Raw genomic sequence first — 18,488 nt, 5'->3', positions numbered from 1 at the left:
GACTCAATTTATTAAAAAATAATGTAGCGGATCTTTTACAAGATCAATTCGGATTGGCTCTGGTTCGTTTAGAAAATCTGGTTCGAGGAACTAGATGTGGGACAATTCGGCATAAATTGATATCGATTCCGCAGAATTTGGTAACTTCAACACCATTAACAACCACTTATGAATCTTTTTTTGGTTTACACCCCTTATCTCAAGTTTTAGATCGAACTAATCCGTTGACACAAATAGTTCATGGGAAAAAGTTGAGTTATTTAGGTCCTGGAGGACTAACAGGACGAACCGCTAATTTTCAGATACGAGTGACTATGGTCGTATTTGCCCAATTGACACATCTGAGGGAACCAATGTTGGACTTATTGGATCCTTAGCAATTCATGCGAAGGTGGGTCCTTGGATGGGTCCTTGGAGATCTTTAGAAAGCCCGTTTTATGAAGTTTGGAGAGATCAACAGGGTTACGAATGCTTTATTTATCTCCGGGTGGAGATGAATACTATATCTTAGCGGCGGGAAATTTAATTAAAAATATTACTATTATTTATCAAAATAAATTTGATAATATCCCACGGACGAAGTACACGTCAACTGAATTTCAAAACGCAATGCACAGCCAAAAGAAGAAAACTACCTGCATATATAATTCAAAGTTCATGTTTATAAATTATATACTTGTATGTATACATATAGACTTATGATAAACACAAACTAACATAATTTTTTATTTTAAATTTTTTTTGTTTACCGAAGGCATGTTCAAATCATAGCCTTGTGCATCCTTAGCTGCGGGTTCGACTGGCTTTGAACAGAGACTGGTATTAGATTTTACCATAGTCTACAAGTCAGACGACGAGATTTGTGTAGTTTTAGTCCTTGCTCTTGGCATCACTGCCCCAGACAGTGTCCCAGGCGCCGCTAGGGGCAGCTTTGGGCGCATCCACGAAGTTTTGAGTTCCTCCGGTATTTGCTGGTCCGGGAAGGCCATCCACTCCAGGAGGAGGTACTTTCTTCGATTTTGTTCTGATTCCTAATATTCTCAAAACAAATCTGGCAAGTTCGCCGTATAACATTCCGGACCTATCGAATAGCTGCATAGGGAGCATTTGCAATTAGATGATGAAAGAGTAATGATTTCCGGCTAAACTACTCAGGCACTGTGTGATATAATAAGTAAAAACACATAATCCACCAGATATAATCAACATGGCTTCTTTCTAGTATAAATATAAGTAAACAATTTATTATTATTATTATTATTTGTTTGTTTTTATAAATCATGAAAACTTATGCTTACAAAGCCATTTTGATACCTAACAATGTTTTTCAATTATTGAAGAATCTTTATATCAAATAATGTGTAGTACGTTTCAAGAGAAAGAAAAAGGGGGACAAAAATCTCAATTTGTCACTATTTTACTCAACAAGAACAGACATTATTTCAAATACCCCCCAAAACTCTAAAAATGCATCCAAGAAATGATCAAGATGCAACCAGCACTGGATTATAGGATAATGGTACACGTGAAAAGAAGAGAGTACCTGAAGGAGGGCAGACATAAACAAGTGGAGTGCTTGCGTATTTTGGTCAATCAACATCGAAAATCGTCCAAAGAAATTCACCACACCTTGCATCTGTCATTGCCAAAAAGAATAAAATTGACGGATTAGGTATAAAATATGGCGGATCCCAACAACAATTAAGATCAATGCTTCACTGACTAATACTAATCAAGCTTGAAGAAAATACTAATATGAAAAAAAAAAAAAAAAAAGGTCATAACTCCGATCTTTCATGTTTACAAAAAAGAGTAGTTTCTTGTTCTAATGATTAGGAACTGGCTATGCAACCAATTATGATTTTCCCCTGACAAAAGTGCATCAAGCAAATTATTTCATCTTTGAGTTATGAATTAACTTTTGCATCCATCAATCTCCAGCAACCAAATTTATGTACAAAGTACAAAAAGACAAGTGATTCTAATGCTCTCAACAAAGTCAGGAAGAAGAGATGGAGTTAGCTTACCACTCTCATTAGTGAGACCCAAAAACCGGGTGGGGAAGGAGGTCCAAAAGGGTTATTAGGATCCTCGTTACCGTAGGGGCCACCCATGCCCATTCCATAGCCACCCATTGCACCTCCATAACCATTGCCATACATTCCGCCACCACCATACATGCCACCTCCATAAAGTCCACCATAGCCTCCTCTATACATGTTATTTCCATACAAACCGTTGCCATAGGACCCTGCTCCATATCCACCATACGAGCCATACATCCCCCCACCTCCATAGCCGGAGTTATAATTCAAACCAGAACCATATCCTGAATAAGAAACAAATCAAAAATCATTTGAATATTCTATACACTTGATGTGCTACAAATAACACAGGATGCAAATATTATACAACCCCATATTTTTATATTATGTTCAATCAGCATGACAATTTAAAACAATGCAAATGCTACAATTTATTAGAACAGAATCAATGCGCAGATATAATATGCATACACAGACAGAAGTTATAGTACTTGGAAAAGCCTGCTATGCAAGATGCAACAACATAAACATGCACAACCGATTTTTCTTCAATGAAAATAGCAAATTAGAAACAAGGCTGTGGCCGGCTCAAAGTAATGAAAGCACACGCACCTCCGTAGGTGCTGTTTCCATATGTCTGTTGTTCCCAAGGCCTAGAAGGTACAGGCCGAGCAAGTGTGTTCCTATTAACAGTTGTATTCCTATCAGAAGTTGAAACAACTTCACCAGGCTGTGCTGTCCCAGATGCCTCTACTACATCACTTGTGTTTCCAGCAGAGGGTGGTTTGAAAGGCGTAGGCCCAGAAGAAGAAGGCCCTGATCTTTCCCATGGTTTTGGTGGAGGGCCATCTCCTGCGCAGGGATTAACATTCGCTACATAATTACTACGGAATAAAGAACTATAAGAAATCTTCCACCATCTCCCTACTGCAGCTAAATTTATATGTCATCAAAGTAAATTCTGTTGCATCCAAAAACAAAATTATATCAATGGCGGACACTGGACACAAGAATCACACCTGAATCTGTCTAATGGTCCACTCGTTTAAGAAGGTATGTTTGCCATATCATTGCTGTATTCTTCTCTAAATTGTGCTAGAACTAAATTTGAGAGTTTTGTTAAACTAACTTGTAAACATACAACCTTAGTAATACCGAAATCGTAATTGTTACTAATATTGTTCTTTTGTGTAGTTAACGCAATTGAAACTACAATTCTGGACAAGGAATTAGAAACCTCGCATACAAATCTAACAGAACTGCATAAAATTACATTATGAAAAATCAACTGTCATGTCCAAACAGGTGACGAAGAAAGTAGAACGATTCCATCGACAATCAATCTACATAAACAAAGAACTCAACGCGGCAAACGCCCTTCGAAAAAAACGCATCAACCCCGACCAAAAGTTTCGAAAATAATCTCAGAAAATGAACTTATACCATCATCAAATCGATTCAATCCAATATAAGCTGCATATACCTGACGTTTGGGAGTTGCTCGCCATCGCGAGGGTTCTGCCGCCCTAAGACTGCGGGATCGAGGAGAGAGATTAAGAATATCTATATCGAAATTAGGTACTGATTTGTTTATATTAGCAAACTGCAGCTCCAACAGCTACAATTTTGGGGTCGGTTATTGGTCCAGCCCGGCCCGGACCATAAGTAACTTGGCCCGAACCTACTGTGGGGGTAGCTGGTGGTTCCCCAAAGATTTAGGATGTGTTCGTTTGAATTCTTTCTATAATTCTTATATTTTTACTATTTAATTTTTATATTTTCAATACAATAAAATAAATTATTTAATAAAAAATATATTAAATATTATTTTAAATTGAAAATTAAATTGAATTTTTTTTAAATTTCTGTTTCAGATTTTTCTAGAAACTCAAACCATTCCACGTGTGTAGTCTAAACAAACACCTCAACAAAAACTACGCTATTTATAAGGAAAGATTTCGAAAAAAGCTTACCAGAATATCAACACACATCGCTTCATCCACCGAAACCATAATTTTCTTTCGTCTTCAAAGAAGAATTCCAATTACAGTTCGTTTAGCCGTAAGTAATCGATTGAATTTTCAATTTCGAGGTGCTTTTTTCCGGTAGAGTTTTTGGTTGAGTTCGCGTTAATTTCTCTTATTTGATGTCGGCGACCGGCGGAGCAACCGTTCCTTCAATTGATTTCATTAAAACTATAATTGAGAACGATAATCCGCCGTTGGGAGTTATGAGGAGTCTTCTGTATAATCCTGGCTTGAGTGTCGTCTGGACTCCCCAAGAACAGGCCGTCTTGGACGAACTGCTTCTCAAGTCAGTTTATTATTATTATTATTATCGCTGTTATCGTTATTGTTTTTGTGGTGTTTATTTTTTACTAAAAATATTTTTTTATAATAGGTATAGGAAGCGTATGGATGACTTTGCAAATGGGTAATATATATATATATATTATACTTTTTTTTATAATATTAATAAGAGCATGTTAAAAAAAAAAAAAATGGTGGGTGAATAGTTTTTCTTTTCAATTGCGTATCTTTCTAAAATGTTTATTATTATTATTATAGTGTTGGATTCTATTGGTTTTGCATGGGCTTAATTACTGTGTTCATCAACTAAAATAATCAGTATTATACAGAAAACACATAGCAAAGTAATAAAATTTATAGCATGTGATGTATTGATTTTCATGACTATGAATCAAAGGTTGATTCGGTCAAATTAGCTTATCGTTGATTTAACCGAATCGGCATACCTTAGCACAAATAATCGACACATATTTACAATATATTACATTAAAAATTTAATATATGTTATATTATGTGGAAATATATATTGGTTATACGTATGAACTGACATGGTTGGATTAGCACGGGATTGGCACCCGATTTTTATAATGTGGATTCAATTAATATTGATCATGATTGGAGCTGCAAATATTAAGGTATTCTTTGTTTCTTTATTTTTTCTCTTGTTTAGAAATTTATGGATATTAGATTTGGTTTAGTTCTCATAGTTGCACGTAGGGTTTAGGGTTTAATTCTCATCATCGTATTTATGGATGTTTAATTTGATTTGATTTGATTTGATTTGTAGTGGCCTGTTTATTGTGAGGTTTTGGTTTTGGATTTGATTTTGAATAATAAAATTTTGAATTGAAATAATTGTTTGATGTGATATAAATATGTGTTATGTGATATTTTGACACTAAAATTAATCTGACAAGTAAACATGAATGTTGTTATTTAGTATTTTTACTTTTAGTTGTTTCTTATCTTAGGTATTAATTGAGAAGTATGTTTTGAATATTTTAATATATATATATATATATTTTAAAACAAAGTCTGTAATATATATTTTTGTATTTATATATTGTGTTCGTATGTACTTTATTATATTTTAATGTAGAAAAAAATGTATAGAAATTTGGTGTTGATGAATAATTTCATTTATTTATTATATATATATACATATATAGGTATGCCCCAATATATGATCTTCTCGAGTGTTATGCTCTAATTTCCAATTCACTGGAGAATAAAACAATTAGGGATGTCGCATTGCGTTGTAAATGGATGTCATACCAAAATCGGATGGAAGTGAGTTTTTTTTTTTTTTTTTTTTTTCTTATCTATTATGTTCACTTGTTTATATTTTATTTTATTTTTTTTTCATGCATAAAGTCTTAATTTTATTTATAAAAAATATAGAATTTAATGTAGAATATAATCATTGTTAGCTATGTATTGTCAAATATGAATTAATATAACTTTCTATACTATTCAAATTTAAAAGTAATAATAATTATTATTATATATATATTTCATGAATAAAGTTATTATATTTGTTTATTGTTGCAATTTTCAGGATATATGGTTTATGTGTCCATCAAATGGTTCATCTAACACTCAATTCGCAGAGAACGATGAAATGTCAGGTTTGTTTATTTGTTTTACCTAATTTCACTCCAACAATTATCGGCTTCGTTCACACAATATTTTTCGATGAAATATTTTTTAGTGCGGGGCATGAAAAATAGGTTAAAAATATGAAATATAGCATTATTTTAGGATATTTGATTTTAAATTTTTTAATGCCTTCTAGACTTTTATAACAGAGTATTTGAATTTTTTTTTTTTTTATATAAAATCTTTTGTATTTTGTATTATTATTTTTAAAAAATTGTAATTGAAAATTTGTGTTAAAAAAAAAAAAAAAAAAACAGAGCCATTGTTTATTTATATATTATAGCTTCAAAAGTCTTTGACATTGTAAAGGTTCATTTAAAAATAATTGATTATGAAAAAAAAAAAAAAAAATAGTAGAACATGATAGAAGAATGAAATGTGCATAAAAACTTCAATTATATAACTTTCGAAAATGAATTATTAAATTCATGTTTTAGAATATACTTATAATCTTATATCTATACTAATATAAGTTTTAGAGGATTCCTACAATATTAAAGAAATTTCATTTTGTTTATATTATCTTTTTCTATTCAATTGCATATATTATTTCACCATTTGAAACTTTATGGCATTATTTTAATTTTACCTATAACTATTGAATTAAATTATACAGTAAAAATGAAGAATGAGTATGGTTACTAGCCCTACTGGTGACTGACTAATTTGTGATCTCGAACAAGTTTTATTTTCTTTTTTATTATACCATAGTTGAAAATAATTTTTATTGATATTTTACAATTGGTATGTTGTGCTCATTAAATTATTGAATTTCAGAAATTAATGAACCTGCAAAACAGATTCTCGAGGGAAATTCACAATCATTAAATCAAATTTCAGCCAATCTCGCAGGTTATCAGGTATAATTTCATATATATATATATATATATATATACTTGGTTTCAAAATATATATTTCTGTTTTTAGATCAATTATAGATATAATTAAATATTTCGAATGATTGTGTTATCTAAAACCTTAATACAAAACAAAATGCATCTTTGATTCTACTTTTTCAACATGGCCCTTGCATATGAATAGTGTTCTTATATATATAGATATATATTGAATATAGAATTCGTTTTATATATATATATATATATTCCACATTTGAGAATAATTTTATTTGATTTTTTTAATTTTGCTTGTTTTATATATACAGATCGACAGGAACATGAATTTGTTTAGCAAAGTTCGAGAGAATATATATCATCTCTGGCATCAGTAAGTCTATTATACTTTAATTTTGAAACATTCATTTAAGAAAGTGAAACTACAATAATATTCATTGAAAAAAACATAAAATCATATACAATGATCATATGATAAGATTAAGGTCATGTGTGTATGTGTGTTTGTAGGTCTAATGATCCAAGATTCATGCAACGAATGCCAGATCTTGACTATGTGGACGATCAACTTTTTGCATTCCTTGATGGACCTCTATCGGTGTATAATCCATATTGATACCTACGGCGTTCAAACTATAATGGTGGATATATTTTGATTTTTTTTTTTTTTTTTCTTATGAAAATTAGCAGACTTTTTAGTTTTAGTTTTTTTTTTTTTTTTTTTTTTTTTTTTTTTTTTTTTTTTCACTTTTATGAGATTGTATGATTAAAAATTTGAGAAAAAAAAAAAAACCGAGAACAATTTTTTTTGTATTTGAAAATTTATTTTCGGTTAGTAAGTACACACGTAGTTCATACGTAAATATAAACAAATTGAATGAATGCATTTAATCCAACGAGGTGGAATATTGTTATGCAATGATTACATTACTATACATTAATATATATACATTTATATTTATATACATACATATATTAATATTAATATTCCTGCACAAACATAAATATATATATATATATATATATACATAGTGGTATCCCCATATATATTTATTATTTCTGTTTTTATTTGTTAAGATTAGATTAGTTTTGAGTTTGTTTTTTTTTTTGGTAAATAAATGTTAATGAAGAAATGTCTGATTTTCAATTTAGTATTTATTCAAGTTTCAAGATATATTATTGTATTTCATATTATTTTTGATAAAAAAATAATCACTAAGCTCTAGTAATTCATGTCTCAACGAATGAATACATGTCCACAATTGCAAGGTATTAGGTTCGGCTAGAAATTTAGCAAAGTGCCCACTTACCTTCAATCCGGTTTCTCAGGTTGAACAAAAAATGAAAATAAAAATAAAATAAAAAATTCAATTTTATTCTTATATGTATTTATTTTAATCTCTTTAATTTTAAAATAACAATTTCAGTTTCTTATCAATTATTTTATATAGTTCAAATTTAGGTACTATTAAAACAATTAATCTTTCCTATAGTAACTATAAAAAATAATATTATTTCTATTCGGCTCTAAAAGTCACGTCTATTTTTTTTTGCTGATATTTGAATATTTTGTTTTTGTACATGCATTTTATATTATATATAAAAAATAATATTTTAGATTTAATTATTAATTTTCTGTGGATATATAAATTTATATGATATGTATTGTGTTTGTCTGTATATTATTTTTTAAAAATAATATTTATTAAAAATCGTAATGAACAAATCCGACAATTAAAGACTAGAAAAAAACTCTCATGTACTTATTATTGTTGCGCCTAAACAAATTCAATAAAAATTGCTAATATAATTAAATAAATAAAAATATTGGGCTGGGCTAAAGGCCCATTAGCCCAAGAAGTAGAGCCCTAGGGTTTCAGTGCCCTCAAATAGCGTCAGTGTGTAGTAGAGGAGCTGCAGAACGGCGTCTACTGCATCTTCTTCTGCCGCGGGATTCTCCTTCTCCGGCGACTGCTTTCGATACAATGGTGAGATTTCAGATCATCAATAGTTGTAACGAGCTCTGTCGCATATTTTGTTGTTTGGCTGTATCTTATCTGGATTTCCTCCCCTTGGGTGCTTGTTTACTTTTGCTTTGAAGTCAATTCCGATGTTGATAGACGGAGGTTATTTGTATATGTTATATGAAGTTATCTGTAGGTTTACCGATTTAGGCTTTTGCTTCGATTCATTTTGGTTTATGTGGAAATTGGTTGATTCGTTGGCCTTTGTTTTCATGTGACAATATATGGGGCTGGATTGTGGTGGTTTTAGTAATCTGAATGTGCGATGAGCCGCAAAACTTGTGGCTTAAATTTTATTTATTTTCCTAATTATGTTTAGGCTTTTGATTATCAGATAGTCATTCTATGGGGTTGATACTGTTGGTATGATTTTTGGATGTCATGTTTGGGGATATATAATTGTTCGCCCTCTCGGGTTTTGTATATAATTTGACTTCCATTTTCTGACGGATGGATTCTGTTGCCTTAGCCGTACGTCAAAACCCAGAAGACAAAGGCTTACTTCAAGCGATTTCAAGTGAAGTTTAAGAGAAGGAGAGGTAAGCCATTAATTGATGTTCTGGGGTTTTTTTTTTTTTTTTTTTCACATTCAATCTATAATGACAATGAACGACTTTCCTGATTTTCAATGCAGAGGGAAAGACTGACTATAGGGCTAGGATTCGCCTGATCAATCAGGATAAGAACAAGTACAACACTCCGAAATACCGATTTGTTGTGCGATTTGTATCCTTACCTATCTCCAAAATACTGTGTCTTCAGTTTTTTTTTTTTTTTTTTTGCATCCCAATCTCTCATACTGACAATTCTTACTTTTAATTCCATTGACAGTTTTCTTGAGGTTCCAGTAATGGAATGGATGTTCCTAATGTCTCCCTTAGTTTCTTGCAAATACCTTCTCTATTTGTTGAGAATTATGAATTTTTAACTGTTATTTTTTAAGTCTGAATCATATCCATTCTCGTGTTATTACATTTTCACTGTATCTGTTGGCATTATCTGTGAATATAGCCGTGGGTATTTTGTTCCTTAACATATGATTACAGACCAACAAGGATATAATTGCCCAAATTGTATCTTCTAGCATTGCTGGTGACCATGTCCTATCTGCTGCTTACTCACATGAACTCCCTCGTTATGGCCTGAAAGTTGGCCTCACCAACTATGCTGCTGGTATCTTATATTGGCTTGCTAATTCTTAATTCATTTTTTTGTTATTTCAACCATGTTGATCTCATATTGTCTTGTGATTTAGCATATTGCACTGGACTTCTTCTGGCTCGTAGAGTTCTGCAGAAGCTTGATTTGGACAAAGAGTATGAAGGAAATACTGAGGTACCTTATTTGGTCATCATCCTATTGCTAACTTGAGTTGTTTGCCCCTTGTGGCACATCTCATTGTTGGATTATCATATGTTGGGAAGTATTTTTTAAGCTAAGGTTTTATGTAATGGTTTTCAGGCAACTGGTGAGGACTACTCTGTTGAACCCGAGGAAAGGAGGCCCTTCCGTGCCCTCCTTGATGTTGGCCTTTTGAGAACCACAACTGGAAACCGTGTTTTTGGTGCACTGAAGGTATATTATAGCTTTGTTACTGCTAAACCCATTTGATGTTGTAAACTTAAATATGCTTTTGGTACCCAATCTTGTTTTGCCTTTTGATACCCCCTAGTTCTTGTTATTGGTCCCTCCTATTTGGGTGTGGTTTTCAATTTTGTAATGTTAAACACTAGATTATATATTAAAACCATAATAAAATCTGAAAAACCAACTTTGTTTGGGTGTGGGTTTGAAATGTTCGAATTTGTTTGAACAGTGATCAATAGCTTTTAAATTTGTATTGGTTGGTGATATTGAATACGACATTGATGATCAGCTGAGGGGTATAGATTATTGCTTTTGTTAATTTGAAGAAACTTGAATAGAAGTCGAATGATGGAGTTTGTAATGATATATGATTGTTTTCAAACTCTTATATATTAGAGATTGCCAAATAAAGCTGATTTGTTGGAGGTAAATTGATTTAGCATCAATATATCTACAGGGAGCTTTGGATGGCGGACTTGACATCCCCCACAGCGAGAAGAGGTTTGCAGGATTTAGCAAGGATAGCAAACAGCTTGATGCTGAAGTGCACAGGAAGTACATTTACGGTGGTCATGTTGCCTCTTACATGAATGTTAGTTTTGTTTCACTGTTTCTTTTTCCCATTACCCGAGAGTTTTTTGCGTTGGTCCTTACCTAGAGTTTGATGGTTTCTTCAGACCTTGATGGAGGATGAGCCTGAGAAGTACCAATCTCACTTCAGTGAATACATTAAAAATGGTGTTGAGCCGGATAACATTGAGGCGATGTACAAGCAGGTTCATGCTGCCATTCGTGCAGATCCCTCGCAGAAGAAATCCGAGAAACCTGCTCCGAAGGAGCATAAGAGGTTAGATATATTTCTTTGAAAATACTTTTATAGTATTACATTAAAATTATATGTGCCTATTTATCCATGTATATCAGACTAGCTGAGCATAGGCTGGTTAATATGGTTTGATACTTAGCTTCTTGTGAAAATGCTGATGACATTACATGGCTACAAATCTGTATCAGATTCAACCTTAAGAAGCTAACTTACGAGGAGAGAAAGGCCCGTTTGATCCAGAGGTTGAATGCCCTGAATTCTGCTGCTGGTGGAAATGACGAGGATGACGATGATGATGAGGACGAGGATGATGAGTAAGAATCATAATTGGATATGAATTTGTGTCAATTTTGAGCTATAGCACTAGTTTTTTACTTAATGAAAACATCTGAGAGGCCATTATGATATGTGGTAATGTTTGGAATGGGGACAAGTTAGGTTGTGGATTTTATTTTTATGGTTTCGTTTGGAAGCTCAACTTCAAATTATATTTTGCCTTTTGCCGAGTATTGTTGACTTGTTATTTTGTTTCTCAGTTTGTTTTCGCACTTTCTTTAAAGAAAATATATGATTATTATTATTATTATTATTGTTTTTAGGTTTGTTGCGTTTGGTATATCACGCAATATTTTTATGTAACGTTTGACGTATTATATGATATGTATTAACATATGTATAAAGGATTTTATTAAGAACATGAACGTTTTTCTTATAATTACAACAATTGCTTGATGATCTTTAGGTTAGATTTGTATATTAAAATTGTCCTTTAGATTTTATAGTCGTTTTTTCCATGTAAATTTGGTAAATTATGTCTTTGATATATATTTACTATTTTTTTTAGGATAAATATAAAAAAAATAAATATATTTTGTAATTTTAGGGGTTTATAAATTGGTATTTATGTCAAATATCCTTAAACAAGGATCGGGGATTAAGATGCAAAATTTATGAAACCACCTGATGCAATTTTATGAAATTACATGTAGATTTTGTGTTTAGCTTAAATTTAATGGAAAATATCTTTTAAAATTAGGTTGTGAATTTGTGATTTGAAATTGAATATTGTTTGTAATTTTTATTCAAATAATGCTTTGAGTTGATATTTTTGTAAATAAATATATTTTTTTTTTGTGTGTTAAAAAGTATACTTAGTAAACAATATTAATTTTAATATGAAAAAGAAAAAACCCTTAACTCCAGCCATGAAATATTAATGGTAACAACAATAATATAACACATCTAAGAGTTCAGGAATGCAAGTGCACAACCATGTGCACAAATACACAATCTCACTTATTTAGGTTTAGTTTAAACAGGAGTTTTATTAAAGTTTTGAAATAATGCATAAACCTCTAAAAACGTATGCGTTAACAGAGAGTCCTGTTTCTTCGGTACCTGAGGAACAGACTCTTCCTGCATATAATCATCCACTCCTCCTCCTAACTTACACATAGATGACGACTCTAAACTACATTCTGGAACTCAATGCACTTCCATCATCTCCGAATCCAATTCCGAGCCCGAGTCCTGCCATCACATCACAGTACCACTTGTTTCAGTTCACTCCCTAGATTTCTATTATTCGACTCGATTCTCAACAATGCATTGTCAAAGATTCAACTAACCTGGCGAGAAATAATCGGGAAAGCTAACGTATGTAGGACATGATTTGCTCGATCTCAGTACGTTGGAGGATTTCACTGCACAGTCCCTAGGCTGCATCGCCATTTTCACAAGATTCGTCACATATATGAATGTTGATTTACTTTCTTTTCCACAAGCTATGCGTCATTTTGTCTGAATCATCTAATCATCGGTATATCATTAAATAGGGAAAACAGAATTTGTGGGATCTCTGACCTCAAATTTCTTATCGAAGCATAAATGTACTTCCTCCAGAGCACCGTTTTCACATTCCAACTTTGGGGTAAGATGGAATGCGTTTTGAATGGCTGAAATGATGCCTCCTGTCGGGTATTTTTCACTATTAGATGGTACATATCCAGCTTCAAGTAGAACCTCCTGCACAATGTAAGTGATAGTACATTACCAATGTGAACAAAAATCATTTTACATTGCACATAGTTCCGTTGAGTGTGACTTGTTTTGCTGATATAGTTTGCAAACTATTAGGTTCGACTAGGATTTTTTTATTCCAAATAGCAACCGTGGGTTATTATGTCATTCAAAAAAGCAAAAAACAGAATAATAAAAATCATTACACCACTACTTATGTCAACAACTACCTCAAAAGATTTTAAAATTACTCGTGCATTTATGCTTTAGTATCAAATTGATATATACAAGTAAGAAATTTTAACACAATCTTGTAAATTTAAACATGCTTGAAGTCGACAGCCAAGGAGCATTGAGCTTGAGCTTAAACAAGTGAAGCTCATTCCCCTCAAAGTATATACTCTGATAAAGTTCCTGATTTCGAATAATTTTTTAAGGATAATCCATCTCACACCTCCATGTTAGTCCCTTTAAAGACGCTAAGTTGAGTGAGAAGACAGATGACAAGTAAGAGAGATATCAAGTAGAATAGAAGTTAGAATCTCATGCAATCGCAGAACCAGAAGCTCATCACTGATTATTGACTTCTGTTTAGCACAAAATGTCCAAGCCCACTTCGACTCGAGTGACCAACTCAATTACATCAGGTAAAATGCAACTCAATGTCATAAGTAGTAACACAGAAATCCAGGATAAGTAAAAAAAAACAAAAAAAGTTAAAGAACATATCTCTACTAAGAAAAGTCATCTTACCGTGACATTGTATTTGAAATAAAGATTGAGTGCTGTCAGAAAGTAATTGTATTCATCTCCTGTAACGGAAGCAGAACAAGTACCGTGTTTTTCTGCAGAACATAAAAACAAAGAGCAGTTACAATACAAAAAAAAGCACAATGTAGTCATGGAGGATATGGAGTATGGAATGTATAAAATATATTTTTCGCAAGTGCATCAATTGACATCGCCATCAATATGAAACAGGAATCGAAGGAATGACAAATATGTTATCTGGATTAAATGAAAATGATAAAGCTAAAGCCAGATGGGAATGTCAGATAGAATCTTACCCCACTGTTTCCAGATGTTTCGTAATCCAAACATGACAAAAGCAGAAGGAGCGATAATAAGTCCCCACAATATTTAATGAATGCTGAAATAAAGCAGAGATTATGAACCTACCTCATGTTCCCAAAACAATCCTTTCCCACCATGGCAATTAGAAGAAGAGCTGCAGCTTAAAGACGGCCAGTATTTATTCAGGGCACCAAGCAATGTCGAAATCTGAAGGTTTCAGAATTATAAGAATAAAAGAGAGGTGGAGTCAATGCCAAGTAAAAATGAAGCCAACAGTGGAAAGAAAAGCTTTGACGGTAAGAGATTTGGTGAGTGATGGAGCTATGTCAATCACAAATAGCATAAACTTCAGATACTTTGTTGGCTATTAACCTACATGACTAAATACCCCAAATCAAACTTCTTTCCAAATGATTAGGCTCTGAAATAATGACGTAAATAAGCAGAAAATTCATTTGTACTTGCTAAATCGAAGCATTTCTCTGAAACCACTACAGGTTTCTAGGGGAGCAATTTTATCTGTCATTATAATACATATAGCAATGTAATACTGGGTAAGTAACTAAATCTTCACCAATACAGAAATAATATCAGTGTTTAGTAGTGAATCTATATCCAATCAACCCACCCATATACCAAATGGTATATGAAATAAACAATCTTTACAAATGTGATTGAAAGCAAGTTAAATTTTGGAAACCTATCATAACACAACTGATGCCTAATTCGCAGGATAGTAACAATTTTTAATGTAAACACTGGTATGTAACTGCAGATAAGTTCACAAAGTTCAAATGACATGTCAGTATGTTGAAATGATTCTACAACCAAAACAAAGATTACCTCTTTAATATCAAATTTTTTACCAGAACAACAGGAAGGCCAAGATCCATCATTATAATCTGCCCAAAGACCATCTGAAAGAAGGTAAAGGCATAAGTTAAATATGGCAAAGAAAAGTACATCAAAAGAATAATACAAAATTATAGATACTTTCTATGACAAATCTAACCCAAAAGGGATCATTCTAACTCCAAATCACCACAAATATATACCACCGACTACAATTTAAGAAAATAGTGAAGTTAGCTTCGTCTTACGAATCGTAAATCCTGTCGGCTTATCCGAACTGCACAAGCAAAAGAAAAACACAGATACGTTAGCAATTCTTATTTGATAACAGGACTACGAAAAAAGATAATATTCTTTGAACAGCAGGAACAGACGAGAATAGCCATAACTAAAGTACTGAACACTGTCTTTCATAAACAAAATCCCTTATTTTATAGCAATGTTTGAACATAATTAACAAATTACCGCAAAAACATTGAAATATATATATATAAATATATATATATATATATATATGCAATTATAACCATCAATTCAAACTCAACCATCCCCATATCTGCCCTAAAACTAACCATCACACATAACACTGCGCATTCTTTCTTCATAATTTGATCAACAAAGTATATATCCAAAAAAATATATGGTGTTCAGCTACAACAACAACGCGTACTTTATTTCACACACGCAACACAACCCAAAACTACGCCCAAATTACAGTATAAGGTCGCGACGGTTTAGGAAGGAAGCATAATTAGAAGGCCAAAGTTACCCTCTACAGCACCCATTGGAGCTACAGCAATGGCGAGTCTTGCTGCAATAGGTCCCCGGCCATTGAAGCGCTAGGTTGAAGTAGTCGAATTCTCTGGAATGCAGATTACCCCCGTCCACAACAGCACCAATCTCTTGGCCAAACACTCCAATCCAGACGGTTGCGAAGAGGAACACGGATCGAATTGCAACGGAGAGAGAAGCCATGGACGTCTCGGCCTAGCCCTGCGATGGGGATAACCCGTAGATTGTGCGGACTGGTGGTAGTTGCGTGCGCCAGTGCTCAACAGTTTTTTGAGTTTTTTTTTTTTTTTTTTTTTTTTTTTTTTGAATATTTTGTATTGACTTTTACGAAGATGTATTTACTGGGAATTGTGTTAAAAAAAATAAATAAAAAAAATTGAACAGACTCTTTATTTAACCATATTATTTATTTATTTATTTATTCATAGACCAGTTTAAATTTCAAAAAAATAAAATAAAATTAATCCAATGCCTCGCCCCAGCAAATCCGGATCCGTAGTTATCATTTAAATATTAACTTTATTTTAATTTTTTTCAAACTTTTAAAATTTCAAAAATTGTAAAAATATATAATATATAATAATAAATAAATAAATAAATTAGATGTTTGTTTGGGGGAGTAAATTTAATTTTCATTGTTCATTCTTTTTTTTTATATTATACTAAAAATTAATTTTATATTCAAAACATCACATCAACATCTATTTATATCACATCATACAATTATTCAAATTCAAAATTTTTACTATTCAAATCTCAATTCAAAATCCAAACCCCAAAAACACACCCTAAAATCTGTCTAAACATAGCCTTGATTTCAATTCACTTGTGGAAATGAATAAATTTGTTAGGTCACAAGTCAAATTAAAGTCAAATATTTTTAGTTGTATTAGACCACCTGCATTAAATAAAATTAATTGTGAATTTTTCTTTATTTTCATATTATATACTCCTCTCAATCACAATTGATACTACTTGAAACATTTCTATTATTATAAGAATTATTAAATCAAAATATATTTAATAAATATAAATCAAACTTAATTAACTACATAACATACAACATTATAAATAATTTAGGATCGACTCAAAACTATTTTATTTCTACCGTGTTTCCGAGAGAGTATAAATATATTTCATTCCAATCACATTCCCTCTTCTATTTGAATTTAAAATACATATATATTTATATTATATTAAAATTATTTATTTTCAAAATAAAAAATTAATAAAAATATATTAATATACATATTATTGTTTATTTTATCTAATATGAAAATATAAAAATAAATAATATATTATAAATATATACAAATAAAAAAACAAAAAATAATTTTTTTGAATTCCTTTCTTCAAAGACAAGTTCAAATTTTTTTTATTGCTAAAATGATGACATGAAAGGAGGGAGGGAGAGTTAGTTTGTTTAATAAAATTATTAAAAAAATATCTTTCATACAAAATATAAAGAATTATGCAAAATAATATAAAAATAGTGACTATATATAATATATTATTTTTAAAAAATTGTAGGAAAACAATCTGTGAATTTTTTCAATATGGAGAAATTACCAATGTAATCGGGTCTGATTTTATATTTAGCGTTCTATTTAGATTACATTTTTTAAAATTTCAATAATATTAATATCTAGTATAATATAAAAGTATTATATATGATCTTTGTATAAAAAATTTATAATTTAATATAATATTTTAAATTAATATTATTTATTTTAAAAATATAATGTCAATCAATATAAACTTTAAACAAAACACGATTATACAAATACTTAAGAAATGTATTTGTTTTTTTTTTAAAAAAAGTTTAAAAACGTGATTTGAGCTTGTAACAGTGATATCAAATTTAAAACTCTAAAGAAGAGGATTATCGGGTGCGCGGGCAGCGACTTCGAATTTCTAAAAAAATAACAAATTACGTCTTAAAAATATTTATATAAGTTTGTATTTTAAATATAAATCATCATTATTCTTAAATCAAAATTATACTCATTATGTTCAATTTGAAAATATGTCTACTTTTTATTTTATTTTTTTTTACAAAATATTATATAAAATATTGTTTAAATTAAATTTTTTATATTTAATAAAAATCAAATAAATTAACTGGTTTAATTGAAGTTTTTTAATATACACATATGATTTTCTTAAAAAAAATATAGAAAAAAATATAAACCTTGCAGAACAATATTTTGTTTTCAGAATAAATATTAAAATTTTAATATATATATATATATTTCAAAATTACCTCATTAAATATGAATTTTACTTTTTTAAAAATTTGTGTAAATTTGATTTAAAAAAAAAATAATTTGAATTTAATATTAAAAAAAAAAAAAAAAAGTATATTGTGCTAGAGAATTATGTTATAAAAAAAAATACCTATTTAAATAATAAAATTTGAAAACGTATTTAAACTAAAACCCGAAAAGATA

The 18,488-nt window shown here is 30.9% G+C and overlaps 4 protein-coding genes across 6 annotated transcripts; 2 read left to right on the top strand and 2 right to left on the bottom strand.

The window, feature by feature from the left end:
• Window positions 1-518: 518 nt before the first annotated feature.
• Window positions 519-3,723, bottom strand: LOC127259388 (peroxisomal membrane protein 13-like). The gene is made up of 5 exons (XM_051286701.1): window positions 3,529-3,723; window positions 2,658-2,897; window positions 2,028-2,329; window positions 1,544-1,636; window positions 519-1,092 (listed from the first exon to the last, which is right to left on the bottom strand). The coding sequence occupies exons 1-5, from the start codon at window positions 3,551-3,553 to the stop codon at window positions 871-873; spliced, it is 882 nt and encodes a 293-aa protein (XP_051142658.1). The 5' UTR covers window positions 3,554-3,723; the 3' UTR covers window positions 519-870.
• A 232-nt stretch (window positions 3,724-3,955) lies between these two features.
• On the top strand, window positions 3,956-7,521 carry LOC127259923 (uncharacterized). 3 transcript variants are annotated; one of them, XM_051287540.1, is made up of 7 exons: window positions 3,956-4,358; window positions 4,446-4,478; window positions 5,524-5,644; window positions 5,913-5,982; window positions 6,791-6,873; window positions 7,176-7,237; window positions 7,375-7,521. In XM_051287540.1, the coding sequence occupies exons 1-7, from the start codon at window positions 4,192-4,194 to the stop codon at window positions 7,478-7,480; spliced, it is 642 nt and encodes a 213-aa protein (XP_051143497.1). In that variant the 5' UTR covers window positions 3,956-4,191; the 3' UTR covers window positions 7,481-7,521. The 3 variants fall into 3 exon arrangements, with proteins under 3 accessions (XP_051143497.1, XP_051143498.1, XP_051143499.1); XM_051287542.1 differs by lacking the exon at window positions 5,524-5,644 and adding an exon at window positions 4,916-4,989 and having other exon boundaries at window positions 4,275-4,358; XM_051287541.1 differs by lacking the exon at window positions 4,446-4,478.
• Window positions 7,522-8,736: 1,215 nt separating this feature from the next.
• Window positions 8,737-11,810, top strand: LOC127259964 (60S ribosomal protein L5-like). Its single transcript, XM_051287583.1, has 9 exons — window positions 8,737-8,852; window positions 9,358-9,427; window positions 9,523-9,614; window positions 9,935-10,061; window positions 10,144-10,223; window positions 10,350-10,463; window positions 10,933-11,067; window positions 11,153-11,322; window positions 11,490-11,810. Exons 1-9 carry the CDS (start codon window positions 8,850-8,852, stop codon window positions 11,617-11,619), a joined length of 921 nt encoding a protein of 306 aa, XP_051143540.1. The 5' UTR covers window positions 8,737-8,849; the 3' UTR covers window positions 11,620-11,810.
• Window positions 11,811-12,503: 693 nt separating this feature from the next.
• LOC127260112 (ribonuclease 2) lies at window positions 12,504-16,305 on the bottom strand. The gene is made up of 8 exons (XM_051287788.1): window positions 16,016-16,305; window positions 15,495-15,523; window positions 15,238-15,311; window positions 14,496-14,601; window positions 14,074-14,165; window positions 13,165-13,326; window positions 12,930-13,020; window positions 12,504-12,831 (listed from the first exon to the last, which is right to left on the bottom strand). The coding sequence occupies exons 1-8, from the start codon at window positions 16,219-16,221 to the stop codon at window positions 12,773-12,775; spliced, it is 819 nt and encodes a 272-aa protein (XP_051143745.1). The 5' UTR covers window positions 16,222-16,305; the 3' UTR covers window positions 12,504-12,772.
• Window positions 16,306-18,488: the final 2,183 nt, after the last annotated feature.

This window comes from Andrographis paniculata, unplaced genomic scaffold (genome assembly GCF_009805555.1).
Source record: "Andrographis paniculata isolate CXL003 unplaced genomic scaffold, ASM980555v1 Contig60END, whole genome shotgun sequence".
In the NCBI taxonomy this organism is placed as follows: Eukaryota; Viridiplantae; Streptophyta; class Magnoliopsida; order Lamiales; family Acanthaceae; genus Andrographis; species Andrographis paniculata.
The sequence above is the reverse complement of the archived record's forward strand: the minus strand, read 5'-3'. Positions and strand labels throughout refer to the sequence as shown.